Source organism: Pongo pygmaeus, chromosome 10 (assembly GCF_028885625.2).
Source record: "Pongo pygmaeus isolate AG05252 chromosome 10, NHGRI_mPonPyg2-v2.0_pri, whole genome shotgun sequence".
NCBI lineage: Eukaryota > Metazoa > Chordata > Mammalia > Primates > Hominidae > Pongo > Pongo pygmaeus.
The window spans coordinates 110881673-110901162 of record NC_072383.2 but is presented as its reverse complement, the minus strand read 5'-3'; the positions used below and the strand labels follow the sequence as shown (position 1 = coordinate 110901162).

General features: G+C 41.9%; 1 protein-coding gene across 7 annotated transcripts in view; it reads left to right on the top strand.

The window, feature by feature from the left end:
• The window catches only part of HECTD4 (HECT domain E3 ubiquitin protein ligase 4), a 225839-nt gene that overhangs the window by 141550 nt on the left and 64799 nt on the right, over positions 1–19490 (top strand). For all 7 annotated transcript variants that reach the window (XM_054442179.2, XM_054442180.2, XM_063647112.1 and 4 more), the window contains exons 33-44: positions 990–1136; positions 1788–1972; positions 3936–4089; positions 5251–5531; positions 5770–5959; positions 7521–7602; positions 8899–9101; positions 9792–9927; positions 10734–10916; positions 11796–11960; positions 12351–12520; positions 13833–13948. In XM_054442179.2, coding sequence (XP_054298154.1) covers positions 990–1136; positions 1788–1972; positions 3936–4089; positions 5251–5531; positions 5770–5959; positions 7521–7602; positions 8899–9101; positions 9792–9927; positions 10734–10916; positions 11796–11960; positions 12351–12520; positions 13833–13948 — 2012 coding nt within the window. The remainder of the gene's footprint in view (positions 1–989; positions 1137–1787; positions 1973–3935; positions 4090–5250; positions 5532–5769; positions 5960–7520; positions 7603–8898; positions 9102–9791; positions 9928–10733; positions 10917–11795; positions 11961–12350; positions 12521–13832; positions 13949–19490) is intronic.

Here is a 19490-nt window from a genome sequence, read left to right as displayed (position 1 = left end):
ATTCCCTATTTTTGAACATTAGGTTAGTTTTGCTTGTTTTTGCTTTTATAAACAATACTATGTTGCATGTCTTTGTCGATAAATCCTGATAGTTTCAATTCTAAACTAATATTAATTGGTATAGAATCGGCCCTATGTTGTGTTTTTGCATTGGGAAAGTTTTATTTTATATCAACTAGGCTTTCATCTTCTGCTAATAACTGAAGTGTGAACTCAAAAACAGACACTTAGCTAATCCATTTGAGCCTCAGTTGTCTCGTTAATAAAACTGCCTTGGCTAGGCACAGTGGCTCAGGCCTGTAATCCCAGCACTTTGGGAGGCCGAGGTGGGAGGATTACTTGAGCTCAGGAGTTTGAAACCAGCCTGGGCAACATAGCAAAACATCATCTCTACTAAAAGTCAAAAAAATTAGCTGGATGTGGTGGTGTGCATCTGTGGTCCCAGCTACTTGGGAGGCAGAGGTGGGAGGATCACCTGAGCCCAAGAGATCAAGGCTGCAGCGAGCTGTGATCGTACCACTGCACTCCAGCCTGGGTAACAGACCAAGACCCTGTCTCTAAAAAAAAAAAAAAGAAAGAAACAGCACTTACAGTATTCAGTGCTACTTAGATTATTGTAGACATGTCTGAAATAACTGGTTTCATGATCAAATAAGTTTGGAAAATGTTGAATGTCCCCTGCTTGTAGAGAGGCCATTCACTTTACCCTTACTGAAGGCTCTGAAAAGTCCCACAGTAGTCTGTTTTAATTTCCCTAACCCAGGATTTCCCAGACTTTTCTGGAGTGTGGACCGCTGTTTTGGAGGCACACCTAAAACTTCTGCCCAGCAGTCTTGCATAGTTTGGGAGACACTGAGCTGGATGTTCTCCAAGATCCCTTCAGTTCTGGATTCATCCAGATACTCCAGAGTTTCTCAAGAGGCCTCTCCTGCTCAGCCACTGTTCTTGACGTGGTTCAGGAAGCCTGAGCTTTGGTTTCTCTTTCACAGAATTGAAGAACTCACATGTGGTGGGATGGTCGAGCAGGTCCAGGAAGCCTTTGGCGAGACCATGACCTCTGTTGTGTCTTTGTGTGCTCGTTACCCTATCGCTTGCGCAAATAGCATTGGACTGTTATGTACCATACCTTACACCAGGTAAGTATGGAAAGGCCTTTTGTTGTATGTAAGTTACACTGCAGTATAGTCGATTAAGTGAAAGTATTTTTAATTTTAAAAATTGCATTTTTTGCTTTCATTATCCAGAACTAGCTATACAAAACTTTTCTCCTGAAAGACACTTAAGGTTCCTATGTAAATTTCTTATTATTGAGTTCCTACATGACTAAATGCAGCCATTAGGATTATATTACATTGTGAAGATACAGAGGTTCAAAGAAAAATAAAAGGTCCCTAGGAAATTACTTACATATTTGGCAGAAATATTTTGCATATATACATTTATTTCCTCACTTGGGTCACTTAGTTACTAATTTGAAGATGTCAAGCATTCATTGAATCCCCTTAGGACAAAATACATGATTTTTTTCCATCGTGGCAACATTGAGTTGAATCCATCGATTTTTGCTTGATATTGTATATAAACAAACCAGAATTTGAAGTTCCTTGTTAATGAAGGGAATCATCATTATAAGAAAATCATTTTGTGTTTGATTGCACATGGCAGTATCCTAAGTTGTAGGGAAAGAGCTGCACCAGCATGTTTTATGCCCCTTTGAACCTCACATGAGAGTTTCCTGAGTGTCGGTCAGTTATGTTTATCTAGTGTAATCCACGACCCTTTGTCAGGAGCGAAGAGAAGTGCCTGGTACGCAGTGGCCTTGTGCAGCTCATGGATCGACTGTGTAGCTTGAGCAGTCAGACCGAGTCCAGCTCCAGTGAGAAGCAGACCAAGAAGCAGAAGGTGGCCACCATGGCCTGGGCTGCCTTCCAGGTGCTTGCCAACCGCTGTGTTGAGTGGGAAAAAGAGGAAGGTGAGATGCCGGACTCCTTTCTAGAGCTCACTGATTTCTTCTATTGATGTGTTAGTTTATTGTTTTTTTAATGCTAAATGAAAGAGAGAAAGGCTCTATTAAATGACATGATCAGATGGGTTAAATCAGTGGATGATTTCATGAGAAACTTTTCCTCAGTGTGGTTCTATGAAAACTTACAGCATTACGATGAGACTGAATGATATCCCTGTACCCTGAAGGAGTACAGTAATCCCAGGAAATTGCGAAGATATTTTTTATTCTCTCCTTGTCAACACTGCTAACAGTTTCCAAATATATATTTTTTTAATTAAAAAAAATTTATTAGACACAAGGTCTGTCACCCAGGCTAGGGTACAGTGGTGCAATCATAGCTCACTGTAACCTCAACCTCCCTGGCTCAAGTGCTAAGAGATCCCCCGACCGCAGCCTCCCAAGTAGGACTATAGGCGCACTCTACCATGCCCAGCTAATGTTTTTTGTTGTTGTTGTTTGTTTTTAGAGACAGGATCTTGCTGTGTTGCCCAGGTTGGTCTCAAACTCCTGGCCTCAAGCAGTCCTCGCGCCTTGGCGTTCAAAAAAACAAGTATTTTTTGAAGTGGCTTTTCAGTTGCATTTTCAAGGTGATGTTTCCAAATTTTATTTTTAATGACCAATCCAAATAAAAAGTAAACCTGGGCTGGGTGCAGTGACACGTGCCTATAGTCCCAGCCACTCAGAAGGCTGAAGTGGGAAGATTGCTTGAGCCAGGGAAGTCGAGGCTGCAGTGAGCTGTGATCGTGCCACTACACTCCCTGGGCAACAGAGCGAGACCCTGTTTCAAAAAAAAAGTAAACTTGACGGATAAATTTCCCAATAAGATTCCAGGCCTGTGTATATAACTTGTTTATTTATCTGTTTATTTGTTCACGATGCATTTTAATGTCTTGAGAGTCTATTATATGCCAGGCAAAAGATAAATAAGGCATTATTCCTCCCTTTAAAAATATGGTCTGGCATAGGCTGGGCGCAGTGGCTCACGCCTGTAATCCCGGTACTTTGGGAGGCTGAGGAGGGCGGATCACCTGAGGTCAGGAGTTCGAGACCAGCCTGACCAACATGGAGAAACCCTGTCTCTACTAAAAATACAAAATTAGCTGGGCATGGTGGCACATGCCTGTAATCCCAGCTACTAGGGAGGGTGAGGCAGGAGAATCACTTGAACCTGGGAGGCGGAGGTTGCGGTGAACCGAGATCATGCCATTGCCCTCCAGCCTGGGGAACAAGAGCGAGACTCAATCTCAAAAAAAAAAAAAAAAAAAAAAGGTCTGACAGGGAAATAGACGAATAAGCAAATACTTATAGTGTAATCAGTGCCACAACTAAGGTAGATAGGATGTGCAGTGGGAGTGTAGAGGTCCCAGAGACCAGCTATGCTAGGGATCCAGCAAAGCTTCCCAGATAAGGTGACACGGGAGTTACTCTTGAAGGATGGAGAAGACTTTTGAGCAGAACAAACAGTGTGTGTAGACTCAGGGATCTAAAAGAGCATGGAAAGTTCAGGAAACAATAAATACTTTTTCATAACTTTTACATGCTTGGGAGGTTCTAGAACTATGGTGAACATGGAAGAATCCAGAAAGGTCTTTTATTGTGTTTGGGAAAGTATGAGTTAAGAAATCAAGATGTTTTCATCGCTGGTGAAATAGTGATTCTTCCCTATCAATCAAAGTATGTTCTTTGGTTATGTATGGATTAATCATATTCAATTTTCATTAATAGTAATGTCTACCCCCCACATTGAGTTATTTTTAAAATAACTATTATCCTTTTTATGTATAGATATTATCTAATGAGGAGACACTATTAGATGGTTCATGAAACATTAAGCAAGATAAATGGGCAGGGCTCGCCGCCCCCTCAGGCTCACCATGGCACCCTCAGTTTTTCACCAATCTCTTTTTTTCTTTCTTTAACTGTGAAGGTGGCTCCACAGAGGCTGTGCACTCAGGTCTGGCCCGGCAGGTGTCCAGCCTTCTCACTAACCATCTTGCCCGAGCTACAGAGTGCTGTGGCAACCAGGCTGCTGGGAATGACGCGCTCCAGGATGTCCTTAGTCTTCTCAATGATCTCTCAAGGTATGCAAGGTCCAGCCTGGAGCTCTGGGAGAAGCTGGCTTTCCTCTTGAATGATCGGGGTTTCTTTTGGTGGTGGTTGTCTTTTCGAAATAGCTAAATTACTAGGCCATTTTGACACACTCTTGCCTCAAAAAAATAATGGAGGATAAAGTCATTGAAATGTAGTATTTAGTTCCAAAATATAAAGATTATTTAGGTGAATAGCTAAATCATAAAATAATGTATTATCATTTGCTTTAATACCTTACTCACAGCAGCTGCTAACCTTTCCCATAGATGCAGTTGTATTCATTAACCAAAAATCTTACCCTCATTATAGCAAGATCAAAGAGGAATGAGTCAGGGCCTGTAATTAACTCACTTTCTCATGCTGTGTCTTTAAAAGAAGATATTCTGTGCTGGTTGTATACTCCCTGCGTGAGTCATGAGGCCCATAAAATATCCACATATGACTGACTGCATGTTATTTAGCTTTCTTGGAATGTAACAGTTTTAGCTGTGGCAGATCCTAGAACATTGAAGCCTATAAAACACTGTATGATAGCTTTGGTCTTGAGGTACTCATTAAGAAAGAATAAATAACATAAATTCCAAAGAGAACTATTTACAAGTTAATCTCTGTTCCCAGATCCAGTCATTCTCCCTAGCAATCATGTATTATAGAATACTTCTCCCCTCTCCCTTAACCTGGTTTACCAGGATCCAAGCCCCCATTCTTTCCGTAACCTCAAGATGGTAGATGAGCTTCTGTAACTCATGGGAAATTGAGTCTTCACTCTGAAGGCTCCTGTGTATACATGTTAAATAAATTTGTATGTCTTTTTCCCTGTTAAAAAAATGAAAGAATAAATGACAAACTGAAACGCTCTTAGTTTGAGTTTCTAAGTCTCAGTGCTCCATGAATCACTCTGAATTTAGGATCTCAAGTAAACATCAGAGATCAGAAAATATTCAAAAATCTTTCTTTTTAAGTGTTAGTGTTGTTTGGTTTCATCAAATGTTTCCAAAATTCTTAATTCTTCACAGAAGCATAGTGCCAAATTCATGTCTTCCTCATGAAATCAGATTTCATTGGTTTGTTTCATTCAGAGAACTCTTGCTTCTGAATGTCTATAGATCAACATTTCTAGCACTGTTTACCTTTTCTTCCTTTTTTTCCAGGAGCCACATAGGTAAAGCCATCCTGAGCCAGCCAGCTTGTGTGTCCAAACTCCTCTCCCTGCTGCTTGACCAACGCCCGTCTCCAAAGCTAGTCCTTATTATTCTCCAGCTGTGCAGGGCGGCACTGCCCCTGATGAGTGTAGAAGACTGTGGAAACGTGGAGCTCCCACCCTGGAGCTACTCTGTCCCCTCCTTAAACAGTGAGCAGGAGGATCCCAGCGACCCAGCTTCCAAGATCGCCTCCTTGCTCTTAGCAAAGCTGGCAGATTATGTGGTTCCAGGTGAGAAGCTCCTCAACAGGAGAGTAGCATGGCAGTGCAGCCGTCCTGTGCCCAGTCAGGTCCCCCTTGCATCTTGCTTCCTGTGATAAAAGAGTGAGTGACAGAGAAGGGAGCGGGGACAGAGGAATAGAGAAGGGGGAAGAGAGATTCCAAATCCCAAATCATTATTTCTCATTTTAGCAGAGCCGCCAAAACAACACTGCAGTTTTCCTGAATGAGCTTTGTTTTTTGCTTAAAGGATGTCAGACAGTTCTTTCTCCAACCGCTTCTGAACCTGACACCACATTGACAAAAACCAGTCCTAAGAATTCCTTGAAAGGAGATAAAGATCCTGGAGAAGAGAGTGAGGCTGTGGATGGCAAGCTCTCAATATTTATCCATAAGCGGGAAGACCAGTCATCCCATGAAGTCCTCCAGCCATTGCTAAGGTGACCATAATGATCGTGATAGCTACACATCCTCAAGCACCACCCATGTCACAGGCACTGTGCTAAGTAAGCCCTGTACATGTATCGACTGCCTCGGCCCTCTTTACACCCCTTTCAGGTAGACACTGTCACTGTGATTCCTGTGGTGACACAGAAAGAAACTGAGGCAGAGCTGAAATGCAGATGTAGTCTTCTCTGACCACAGAACCCAAGCTCTGAACCACAACTTGGTACTGTCTCTCTAAGCGCAAATGAGAGCTAAAGCCATGTGGACTATGTATTATTGTCTATGGGAAGTCTCCAGTGTGAGTTGGGCTTTGAGAAGGAATAATGCTGTTTGATTTTTAGTTGTTGGCATCCTTCAGCTGTTGGTAAATTTAGGTAAACTCCAACTCATTGACTGTGAGTTGGAGAAACAAGAGACACTTTTTTAAACCTTTAATTAGTTGAAGTATGAAATGGTGTGATTACTCAAGAAGAAAGTAAAAATATAGTCATTGCCCAAATATTACAAACCTGCAGGGCTTTGTTAGTGGGATCCAGGGCAACAGGAAGGCTTGCCACATAGCACAAGGGAATTCAGAGCAGGTATTTATGTCTCAGATGGAAGAGGCATCTCTTTACTTAAATGATCTGACGATGTTGTCATCCTCATAATTGAATCCCCTCTCTGCCATTATGGCAACTGAAAACACTAATGGGACCATGGTGTAAACTAAGCAGGATTATGGCAGGTCAGGGCTTATATGAGGAAATCTCCAAGAAACATTCCTGGACATTGCAATGCATCATAGTACAAATTTGATGAAAGATTTTTTTTGGAGAGCCAAGTTCAGGAGGCAGGAGAAGCAGAACTATTAGAAAGGAAGATCCAGTCATTCACCAAGGGATCACATCTATGGTGTAGTTAAAGTTCCCTCTCCTTGGGATTTAGATGATGTCCTCAGGCCCTGCTTTTGTTGTGGGTTCATGTCAGTTTTTCATTTTGTGCATTATTTTCATCTGGATTTCTAGATACCCCTACAACTCTAAAAATGCTGTTGTTTTGGGCCCTAAAGTGCTGTAATTAAGCAGTAATAAATTATTTCCTTTTTGAAAAATTGAGTCTTAAATTGTGGATTTTAAAAGCTAGTGTTAGAGGGCCAGGCATGGTGGCTCATACCTGTAATCCCAGTGCTTTAGGAGTCCAAGGCAGGAGGATGGCTTGAGCCCAGGAGTTTGAGACCAGCCTGGGCAACATAGTGAGATCCCATCTCTTCAAAAAATACAAAAATTAGGCAAGCATAGTGGCGTGAACCTGTGGTCCCAGCTATATGGGAGGCTGAGGTGGGAGAATCACCTGAACCTAGGGAGATTGAGGCTGCAGTGAGCTGTGATCATGCCACTGCACTCCAACCTGGGTGACAGAGCAATACCCTGTCTCAAAAAAAAAAAAAAAAAAAAAAAAAGCTAATGTTAGTGTATAATAGGGCCTCACCATGACTGGGTGACCCCATGGCATGCAGCCCACTTTTGGCAGTGCCTGTAAGGTGTGCTGTGTTCTCTGCATGTCTTTTTTCAGTAGTTCAGAAGGACGGCCCTTCCGACTTGGTACTGGCGCCAACATGGAGAAAGTTGTGAAGATGGATCGAGACATGACCAAGGTAACCTCATGAGGTTAAAACAATGAAACCTGAAATTGTAGAGTATTTGTCATGCTTTAGATTTTCAGAACAAATTAAGAAAAGAAAAAATTAGTTCAAGTTCCAACGAAGAGACAAGGTGAGAAATTGAAGTCAGTGCCTTAACTGAGGCCATTTTAAAGAGAACTAGTTAAAATCAGTTTGTCAAAATCAAAACTTTTAGTTTTGACCTAGAAATTTTTTCTTAGCTCTTTTAAGAAAGTTTAATAGTTTGAAGTTGAAAATAGTTTAATAGCCTAAAAATAGTTTGAAATAGGTGAGATAGTTGAAAATAGGTGAAAGGTTGCTAAGAAAATAACAGATAATAAGAATTACAAATACCTTATTAAAAATATAAAAATATACCCAGGCTCACAAATAATTAAAGGAAAGGAATAAAAACAATAGTAATATATCATTTTTCATCTGTCAGACAAGTAAAGTCAAGAAAGATTAGTAATACCCTTTATTGTCAAGGTGAAGGTAACTAAAGTCTCAAGTGTCCAGGGAGAAACACACAGGGTGTTCTTCACAGTTTTGTTTGAAAAAACAAACAAAATAGGCCAGGCGCTGTGGCTCACGCCTGTAATCCCAGCACTTTGAGACACCAAGGCAGGTGGATTACCTGACGTCAGGAGTTCGAGACTAGCCTGGCCAACATGGCAAAATCCTGTCTACTAAAAAATACAAAAATTAGCCAGGCGTGGTGGCAGGCACCTGTAATCCCAGCTACTTGGGAGGCTGAGGCAGGAGAATTGCTTGAGCCTGGGAGGCGGAGGTTGCAGTGAGCCGAGATCACACCACTGCATTCTAGTCTGGGCGACAGAGCAAGACTCAGTCTCGAACTAAACAAAAACAAAAAATAGGATCCACATACTCATAAAGAGGGGATTGGTTAAAGAAATTATTACAGTCATATAATGAAATGCTGTGCAACTATGAAAAACAATGAGGTAGATCTCCGTGTATTGATGTGGAAGAGTCTCCGTGATACACTGATAACTGATAAAAGCAAAATGAAATGCAGCCTGTGTGTCAGGGCCCTGTGATACGTATGCCAGAATTTGCATGGAAGTTATCTAGATGACTAACCATTATCTCAGCCTGGATGAGGCCTGGGATGTCTATGGAAATTTTACTCTCTACATATAATATTTTATGTTTGAATTTAAAAAAATGAGTGTGGATTGCTTTGGTAATTGAGGGGAAAGAGACTTGAAAAATACAGTGCTGGGAAGAGTGAAATGAATCTTCTCAGTGTCTTCAACCTCACCCCAGGGTGGCTGTTGCGAAGTGATTACAGAAGAGGCTGCAGCCGCCCTGCGGAAAGCCACCAAGTGGGCACAGTCGGGCCTCATCGTCAGCATTGGGCCACCTGTAGAGTCTATCAACCCAGAGACTGTGAGTGGACTATCCACAGGCGACAAAAAGAAAACCGCCCAAACTTCCATTTGCCGAGAGAGGAACTCGGAGCTTGCGAGGTAAACCTTCCACAGGTAGGAGCTGTCCACGCTCATCTCAGGTTTACTTTGTAATGAGTTTGTTTTTAGCGTTTTAATTTTCTACCATCCCCTTGACCTCTTGGAAATGAGGCCCCCGTCTGCTGTAGTAGTTGCACTCAAGGTACAGCCTGGAGCACGTCGGGGAGTAATGACCATCCAGGTAGATCTGAGATTGTCATGAAAGAATAGAGGGATGCTCCTGGCTGAGGGGACATTTATAGCCAGAGGATTCTTTTGAGTAGTATTAATAAACTCTGGTCTTGCTACCTTTATTTCTTGCAAGTGGTACATCTCCACTGCCCCAACTGAACACAAACTTCTTTCTAGGAGCAGAAGCAGCAGTTAAGTGTTGCCTCTGTGAAGTTGGTTCGAGGTGTTTTGTGCTTGAAAGCCAGGAATAGTTGCAATGCAGTGTCTTTCCCTGATCCTCATGGCTTATAAATAAAGTTTGAGGTCCATTGTTTGAGGCAGTTCTTCAGATACCACAAAGAATATGAAACAGTGATTTCTTCCTAATGATAATGTAGCTTCTTATTTTCTCAGTCAATGGAATCCACTTTTTCTTGTATAAATAGAAAAGGTTTTCCTCTGATGCTAACCCTGAAAGCCACTTCCCTGCAGTGTTAACCATCACTGGGCACTGACACTTTTTCCTGTTGACACTTGCAGGACTGATCCCGTGCGTCCGTTCATCAGTGGGCACGTGGCAAACAGCATGGCTGCAGAAGTGATCGCCTTGCTACATAGCTTGCTCATGGCACCTGAATCAAATGCTGCTCAAATATGGACCACAACAGCAGAGAAGGTTAGCACAGTGTTGCTACTCAACTGAGAAAATAAAAAGTAAGCTAATTAGAATTAGAATCATACCCAGCAAGGGACATTTTAGTAAAGAGAAATTTTCCAAATTCGTCAGATACCTGTTAACTGACTTTCCCCTGGAATTTGCTTTGCTGTAGTAGTTTCAACTCTGTTAACCTATATCACCTGTCACTCGCGGTTCTCATTTTGCAGAAGATAGGACAGTATTCTCAGGGAAAGAGTGACAGGCCTTGTTTCTCTTCTTCTTGCTTATGTTAGATTGGTACTGACATTAGGAGATCATGCAGTGTTGGTTTATTGGATTTAAGTGTACTCACTAAGTCCAAGGAGGCCTCTGCATGATTTACACTGCCTGAGTGCCCTGTCAGTAAGTGATTCATCATTACAAACAGTAGCCCAGTTGCCAGAAACTACAGATCTGTAAGCAATTCCCCCTTTCCACAGCCACTGTTCAAATGAACCGCTTATGACATGTCCTGAAGGTAACTGAGTGTTGCCAAGTGGACAGTATACTGGGATGGTTTTCCTTCAGATAAATGATTCTTTCATTTTAGAGGTTTTAGTGACATGATGTTTGATTCTCCCAGTTGTGTATTTCCAGTTTTGTCCAGTTACATAGACAAATATGGGCAAATGTCATTAGCCATACCTGATAGTTTTTTGGTCCCTCACATGTCCAGAGTTCCTTCAATACATGGGACCCAGGCACTGTTGTAGACACTTTATCACCCTTGGCATCAAAACAACCAAATCTTTAACTCCTAGTGCACGGGCTGCTTCTATATTTAGGTTCTGTCTCGAGCACTGATGTACATTCCACAATTGGGGAAATACGCAGAAAGCATTCTGGAAAATGGCAGCAGCAGTGGCAGGAAACTTGCCAAACTTCAGAGAATTGCACGCCAGGCCGTTGCCGCACTGTGTGCACTTGGAGGCTTCAAAGAGACAATCAAGATAGGATCCGAGGTTCAGGTACCAACCACCATTTTCCCCAAATCATTGCTTCCCCCATATGTATAAGCATCCATCGATTAATTGATCATCTGTGAGACAAGTATTATCCAACCAGCTGTACAAAAAAAACCTGTTTCTTCAAGCTAAATAAGGAATCTGAGAAATTCTTGAATTCAAATCCACACTGTGCCACACATTATTCAGATATGAATGCAATACTGTCTTAGGTTAACTATAATACTTGTGTCCTGTAGTGTGATCAGTATCAGTCTTAGAATTGATGATGGAATTAGAATGGAAGGAAAACAGTGTTTTCCTGCAAATATTTATTTACGATTAAACAGCAGTAACAAGTTGTTTGTTTGTTTATTTATTTGTTTTGAGACAGAGTCTTGCTCTGTTCCCCAGGCTGGGGTGCAATGGTACAATCTCAGCTCACTGCAACCTCTGTCTCCCGGGTTCAAATGATTCTCCTACCTCAGCCTCCCAAGTAGCTGGAATTACAGGCGCCCACCACCTTGCCCGGCTAGTTTTTGTATTTTTAATAGAGATGGGATTTCATCATGCTGGCCAGGCTGGTCTCGAACTCCTGACCTCAAGTGATCCACATGCCTCAACCTCCCAAAGTGCTGGGATTACAGGAATGAGCCACCACACCTGGCCTAGCAGTAACGAATTTCTATTTGAGATGACAGCATGTTGTGATCACCTTGCAGTTAGGTTTTAGGGCCTATTATAAGTCATGTCTAGGGCTTGGTATCTGCTACCCTAGTAGTATAAACTATTACTGTAACGCCAACAATGACAACTATAAATTTACTCTTTCCTCTTGTCTCCTAAGACAGCTTGCCCACACATCAGAGCTGGTTGGTAGTGCTAATCTATCTCTGTCTCCAGGTTTTAGGTAGAGGAATCTCAGGAAGCATTGGAGTAGTGGCTTCTATCAATGAACAGGAAGGTATAGCTACAGTCAGATTCCCACCCATAGACTGTAGAAAGACTTCGCAAGCATCAGACACATTGACTATTCCATTGTCTAGACTTTGTGTTCCAAGATCAGAGGTAAGGTGATTTTTAAATGCTTTGTAAAATGTCTGCCAATGGTAACTGTACTGTAATGAGCTTATGCACATGCTCAGTGCAGAAGCACAAATGCTTGATTATCTTAAATTGTACTTGTGATGTATATTTATATATTGGTTATAGTTATTTAATAGTGTAATGCTTATGTGAAAATTTTCATCTAGATGACCAAATTCATTTCTTTGTTGGTTAGGGCTCTTCTACAGTGTATTTTTAATTGTTTTGATGTGGTTTGCAGTTTTCTGTATGGTGATTTTATTTTTTTAACTGAAAATTTAAGAATTAACTCCAGATAATAATAACACCCTCATTTCTTATAAACTAACTACTTGAATTTAACTTTTTGCCATGCCCCCCCACCGCCATCAGGCATTGCCTCTTCATAAACTGTCCATTACTGAGAAGGTAGTACAGGCAGTCCAGTCCATGTTGCTTCCTCAGGAGGGAAGTCTCTCTATTCACACCTCACTTCCTGCAACAGGAGATGGGTCAGCTCCTGTGATGGCAGTCGTTCGGCTCCTTGCTGAAATAAGGACAAGGTGAGTACACTCCCCACGTTGCCTTATGTGCTGACATGGTGCAAGCTGACAGAAGAAGGGATCCTTGGTGGGCCCCTCCACTCCCAACTTAATGAGTCCACAGCTTGAAGCTTACACTAAACTGAGCAACAGTAACCATTCTTTTACAGTTTTTACCATAGTTCGTTGCATTCCTTAATTTCTGCAATTTTTATTGCGTTCCCCAATGTCTACACTTCAAAATAAAGTTTAGCATACAAATGAAATGTGATGTGTGAAACACATATATAAGGCTCCACTGATTTGCTTTGTTAAAAGAACTCTGTTCCATCACAGGAATAACTCTACTACCTTGAGGCAGGAGAATCGCTTGAACTCAGGAGGCGGAGGTTGCAGTGAGCCAAGATTGTGCCACTACACTCCAGCCTGGGCAACAAGAGCGAAACTCCATCTCAAATAAATAATTAAATAAATAAAATGGTTCAGGCCACACTGATACATATCTGGCCTATCACTTTCCAAACTGATGATGGGAAAACTAGGACATGCACCCAGGTGTTGGTGTTGGTCTTTTCCTGCAAATACATTTATTTAGCATTAAACAGCAGTAACAGGTGTCTCTTTTTGACAATGAAACTTCTTTTTTTTTGGACACAGAGTCTCGCTGTGTCACCCAGGCTGGAGTGCAGTGGCATAATCTCGGCTCACTGCAACCTCTGCCTCCCTAGTTCAAGCGATTCTCCTGCCTCAGCCTCCTGAGTAGCTGGGATTACAGGCGCATACCATCACTCCTGGCTAATTTTTATATTTTTAGTAGAGACGGGGTTTCGCCATGTTGGCCAGGCTGATTTGAAACTCCTGACCTCTGGTGATCCACCTGCGTCAGTCTCCCAAACTGCTGGGATTACAGGCGTAGGCCACCATGCCCGGCCAACAATGGCACTTCTTAGAAACGTCTAGTGTGTATTTTGAATCAGGTGAGAGCGATCGCCATACAGATTTTCCCAGTTTTTGAATCCCTCTTGCTTCCCTAGGGCAAAGTTAGGAAAAGCTTTTAAGAGACAGTGCTGATTTCTCACCCGGCACTTTGTGTCTCCATTTAGTGGCGATGGCAACCATTTTTCTCTTTTCCAATTCTTCATGCAGTGTCAGCAGTTACTGTGTGGCAATATATTTCCAAGACAGTCCAGCTCAGAAAAAAAGCAAGATGAGTGGGGTGTTTGAACCTTGTTGTAAATTGGGGGGCAAAATTGATTGAAATGTTTTTCACAGTTGCCTTTTTTGACAATGAACACTGATGACTTTGAAATATTGTAAATCTTTTAACATTAAGAGCATGCCTGGTCATGGCCCAGCTTTTAGAAGACAGCTTATTTTGTGAAGAATTCATACAACAATGTCCAGCGGCTGTTGAAGTTCTTAACCTAGTAGCCCAGGAATGTAGTGCTGGTGAGTACCTGAACTTTCCTTACCACCCTGTTTTATTGAATTTTATCAGCACATTTGCAATTTGATAATGGTATGTTAAGTGTTTTCATACACACACATCAAAACAGCTGAGCTGTAAGGACAACACCTGTCACAACTCACGTGCATCACAGACCTAGAAATGTAAATAAAAAGCTTTTAATCTACACCAGTTAGGAAATCAGCATTTTTCAATTAACTTTAGGACCATGTCAGAGTGTTTTCTTTTCTTCATTCTTATTGATTTGTTGCCTTTATTTACCTATTAGAACTATAATATTTAGGAGCTGTCCTTAGGGCTGGCATGTACATTTTGACTGTTGTCATTGGCTACATTTGAATTCCCAGTGAAGAGTTTGCACTAACATCCATCCTTGCATGTGTGTGTGTGAGTGTGTGTGTGTGTGTGTGTATGGAAGAGTCCAAACAAATACCAAAATTGAGAGACTAGTATAATGAACCTTCAGGATTCCATTATCCAGTTTCAACAGTTGTCAACTCATAACTGATCCTGTTTTATCTGTGCTGCAACCCCTGGAATTATTTTTAATCCTAGATATTATTTTATTCATAAGTATTTTAGTTTACGTCTCTGAAAAATAAAGAATCTTAAATAACTACAACACCGTTATCACCTGTCTAAATTATTAACAGTAATTTTTAAATATTATTAAGTATCTAAGCTGGGCATGGCAGCATGTGCCTGTAATCCTAGCTACTTGGGAAGCTGAGGCAGGAGGATCGCTTGAGCCCAGGAGTTTGAGTGCAGCCTGGGCAACATAGTGAGACCCTGTCTTTAAAAATATGTGTATATACATATCTAGTCAGTGTTTAACATCCTAATTTTCCCATAAAGATCATTCTTGTTTTTACATTTATTTATTTGAATGGTGATCCAAATAAAGTTTACAAATTGTTACTTTGTTGCTGTGTCTTTTTAATCTATTTTAAAATATAGATTCCTCTTAGTCTTTTTTTTTTCTTTGCCTTACAATTTGTTTGTGGAAGGTTTCCCAGTCTGGATTTTGATGACTGTATCCCTATGGTGTCATTTACCATGTTCATTTGCCCTTTTGTTTCCTGTAAATTGGTAGTTGGCCTGGTTAAATGAAAATTTATCCTTTGTCCCCAAGGATATAACTGGACCTTAAGTGAAATTGTTCACAATTCAATTTGCATTCCTCCAATGCTAACATTTTCACAAACTACGTGTTAGAAATGGACAGCTTTAACTCCCTTAGTGCTTGTAGGTTCATCCTCTTTTTTTTTTTTTTTTGGTCTTTTAAAAAATCTGTATTACTTTTTCTCATGCCATTTATTTTGTCAGTAACTCTCTAATACCTTTTCTATTTGTAGTTTTTGTTACTCTTTCACATTGTGGTCATTTCTGTTGTTTTCTTTTTATTTTTAAATTTGTCTATATCTGTTTTACTTCTCACATCTCTTTCTTTTGATAAGGGTAGTGCCTTGGATTCAGCAGAAGCTCCAGCTGGGAGATCCAGGAACCATTAATAAACCTCAGAGAGATCCTAAGAATAGAGAACAAGAACAGAAGCAAGGGGTGTGCTAGGCTTCAAGGGTGAAATTACTTGTGACTTCGTTTTGTACTCTTAGTAGGTCCTTAGTTCACTGCCTCTGACTTTTTTTATATTGTTGGCTTAGATTGCATTCGAAGACATATTTTGACTGATTATAGCAGCATATAACATGCTGAATTAATCACTTGCTTTTCTATGGGACTGTTTCTGGGTATCCTCTTATATATTTTATAGAATAAAGAGGTCTTAATTGTGAAATTTATATTGATACTTAATGCATAAGGTAGGATTTGTAATAATTTAGAGCAGTGGTCTCACATGGTTTTGATCATAGTCCCCCTAACCTATTTTTCCTAGTGGAAAACCACTTTGTGGTAACAAAGAGTTGCAAAGAAATGTATGGGAAGTGCTTGTTAATTACTACAAAAGAGAAGACTATGAGCTTATGCACATTGATTTGTATTCTAAATAGTATCCTATGTAAAGTTTAAGAATCCTTGGGCCGGGCGCGGTGGCTCATGCCTGTAATCCTAGCACTTTGGGAGGCCGAGGCAGGCGGATCATGAGGTCAGGAGATCGAGACCATCCTGGCTAACACGGTGAAACCCCGTCTCCACTAAAAATACAAAAAATTAGCCAGGCGTGGTGGCGGGCGCCTGTAGTCTCAGCTACTTGGGAGGTTGAGGCAGGAGAATGGCGTGAACCCAGGAGGTGGAGCTTGCAGTGAGCCGAGATCATGCCACTGCACTCCAGCCTGGGCAACACAGCGAGACTCCGTCTCAAAAAAAAAGAATCCTTAATAACTCACTTATTAGGTTACCAGAAATGATTCTGACATTTGAAGTAAATGGCAAAGTTTACTGACTCCAGTGTCAGTTAGTGATAAAAACCAAAGGGAAAAACCTATGTTCCGGGTTACTTTGCAGAACAGTGGTAGATTCTTAGGCCTACAAGGGAGGCATAGACTGTACTCAGGAGAAAAGCTGTTTAATAAACAAGATTCAAGGTGAGGAGTAGGTAGAAGAGAGAGAGTTATTTGATTTTCATTTTTTAAGGTATTAAAATTTTTATTTTATATATGAAAATGTCATGAAATTTATAAGCAATAATGTATGGATACTCAAATTTTTAAAAATTTTTAAATTTTAAAATATTTAATCAACTTGTATTATTTTTCCTCTTCTGGGATGAATTAAGTGGCAAACTTGGCCATTCTAATATTTACTCACTGATAGCTAAATTTTATAGTGTCTCTATCTAAAGAAGACAGTACCAGATTCTATTTGATCTAGGGAGATAGCACTACAAAACTTTTTTCCTTGAAAAAATATTCCTGAAGGCCGGGCGTGGTGGCTCACGCCTGTAATCCCAGCACTTCGGGAGGCCAAGGTGGGCAGATCACTTGAGGGTAGCAGTTCGAGAACAGCCTGGCCAACATGGTGAAGGCCTGTCTCTACTCAGAATACAAAAATTAGCCAGGTGTGGTAGGGTGTGCCTGTAATCCCAGCTACTTGGGAGGCTGAGGCATAAGAATCGGTTGAACCCAGGAGGTGGAGGTTGCCATGAGCTGAGATTGTGCCACTGCACTCCAGCCTGGGTGACAGAGCAAGACTCTGTCTAAAAGAAGAAAGAGAAAAAAAAGAAATATTCCTGAGACATTAACTGGATCCCTTGGTTGAAATAGCAGAGGAAGCAGATTTTTGAACCTGAAGAAAAGGCACATAGAAACCAAAAAAGTTCTCAACATTATTTTACCCCCTTGCAGAAGCTAGAATCTCCCAGTTTCAGCTGTTTCCTCTTCTCCCAGCTTCCTAATGTACTTACTCCCTGAGCCAGATATTCTCCAACTTTGGAAGTTCCTCAGAACTCCTGGGAAGCATGATTACAAAGTCAGAATTTTAAGTAGAGGGTGGTCCCAGTCAGCAGGCTACTGGAACCATCAGACCTCACTGGAAGAAACAGGGCTCCAAGTTTCACCCTGACCCTCCTTACTTTTACCTACCCTTCTCCTGAGCTTTCCTGGCTTCTACACTGAGCAATCCCTCTGCTGAGATCCAGGCTTAGCAGCTACTTCTTTAAAAATATCCCCCTCCCCAGCCTCATGAATGCACCAAATTGATAACCAAAGTCATTCCTTACTCTGGAATCAGCTCTCCTTCCCGAGTTCCCTGTTTTACTTAATATTCAGACTAATTTTGTTTTTGCTTTTGTTGTTTTTTGAGACAGGGTTTCGCTTTGTCACCCAGGCTGGAGTGCAGTGTTGCGATCAAGGCTCACTGCAGCCACAACCTTCTGGGCTCAGGCAATCCTCTTGCTTCAGCCTCCTGAGTAGCTGGGACCACAGGTGCACACCACCATGCCTGGCTAATTTTTTTTTGTTTTTAAAAGACAGTCTCGCTCTGTCGCCCAGGCTGGAGTGCAGTGGCACGATCTTAGCTCACTACAATCTCTGCCTCCCAGGTTCAGGTGATTCTCCTGCCTCAGCCTACCGAGTAGCTAGGAATACAGGTGCCTGCCACCGCACCTGGATAATTTTTGCATTTTTAGTAGAGACAGGGTTTTACCATGTTGGACAGGCTGTTCTCAAACTTCTGACCTCAAGTGATCCGCCCACTTCAACCTCCGAAAGTGCTGGGATTACAGGCATGAGCCACCACACCCAGTGTAATTTTTTTAATTATTAGAAAAATGAGGGCCAGGTGCTGTGGCTCACGCCTGTAATTTCAGCACTTTGGGAGGCCGAGGTGGGTGGATTACCTGAGGTCAGGGGTTCCAGACCAGCCTGTCCAACATGGTGAAACCCCGTCTCTACTTAAAATACAAAAATTAGGCCAGGTGTGATGGCTCACGCCTGTAATCCCAGCACTTTGGGAGGCCAAGGCAGGCGGATCACGAGGTCAGGAGTTCAAGACTTCCTGGCCAAGATGGTGAAACCCCGTCTATACTAAAAATACAAAAATTAGCCGGGTGTGGTGGCACGCACCTATAGTCCCAGCTACTCAGGTAGCTGAGGCAGAAGAAGCACTTGAACCCAGGAGGCAGAGGTTGCAGTGAGCCGAGATCACACCACTGCACTCCAGCCTGAGTGACACAGTGAGACTCCGTCTCAAAAAAAAAAAAGAAAAATCAGCCGGGCATGGGGGCGAGTGCCTGTAATCCCAGCTACTCAGGAGGCTGAGGCAGGAGAATCGCTTGAACCCAGGAGGCGGAGGTTGTAGTGAGCCGAGATCATGCCATTGCACTCCAGCCTGGTCGACAGAGTGAGACTCCATCTCAAAAAAAAAAAAAAAAAAGAAAAAGAAAAACAAGAGATAGCGTCTCCCTATGTTGCCTCTGGGCTCAAGTGATTTTCCCTCCTTAGCCCCCCAAAGTGCTAGGATTACAGGCATGAGAAACCGCACCAGGTTAGTTTTGATGCCCAGATACTGAGTCAAGTATAATGCCTCTTCCTTGTCCCTTCACATCCAATCACTTGCCATATCCAGTTCTTCCTTTAAAATGCTCCTGAGGCTGGGCACAGTGGCTCACATCTATAATCCCAGCACTTTGAGAGGCCAAGGCAGGCGGAATGCTTGAGCCCAAAAGTTTGAGACCAGCCTGGGCAAAATGGAGGAAACTCCATATCTACAAAAAAGCCAGGCATGGTGGTGGATACTTGTAGTCCCAGCTACTCGGGAGGCTGAGGTGGGAAGATCACCTGAGTCCAGGAAGTCAGGGCTGCAGTGAGCTGTGATTGCACCACTGCCCTCCAGCCTGAGAGACAGAGTGAGACCCTGTCTCAATAAAATAAAATAAAATAAAATAAAATGCTCCTGAAATTTATCCCTTTCCTGCCCGTTTTCACTACCAACACTTTAAAACAGGTGCTTTTTTTAATTGTAATTTTTATGTCCTGGGCAACATAGCAAGACCCTGTCTCTACAAAAAATACAAAAAATTAGCCAAGTGTGGTGGCTCACGCCTGTGGTCCCACCTGCTTGGGAGGC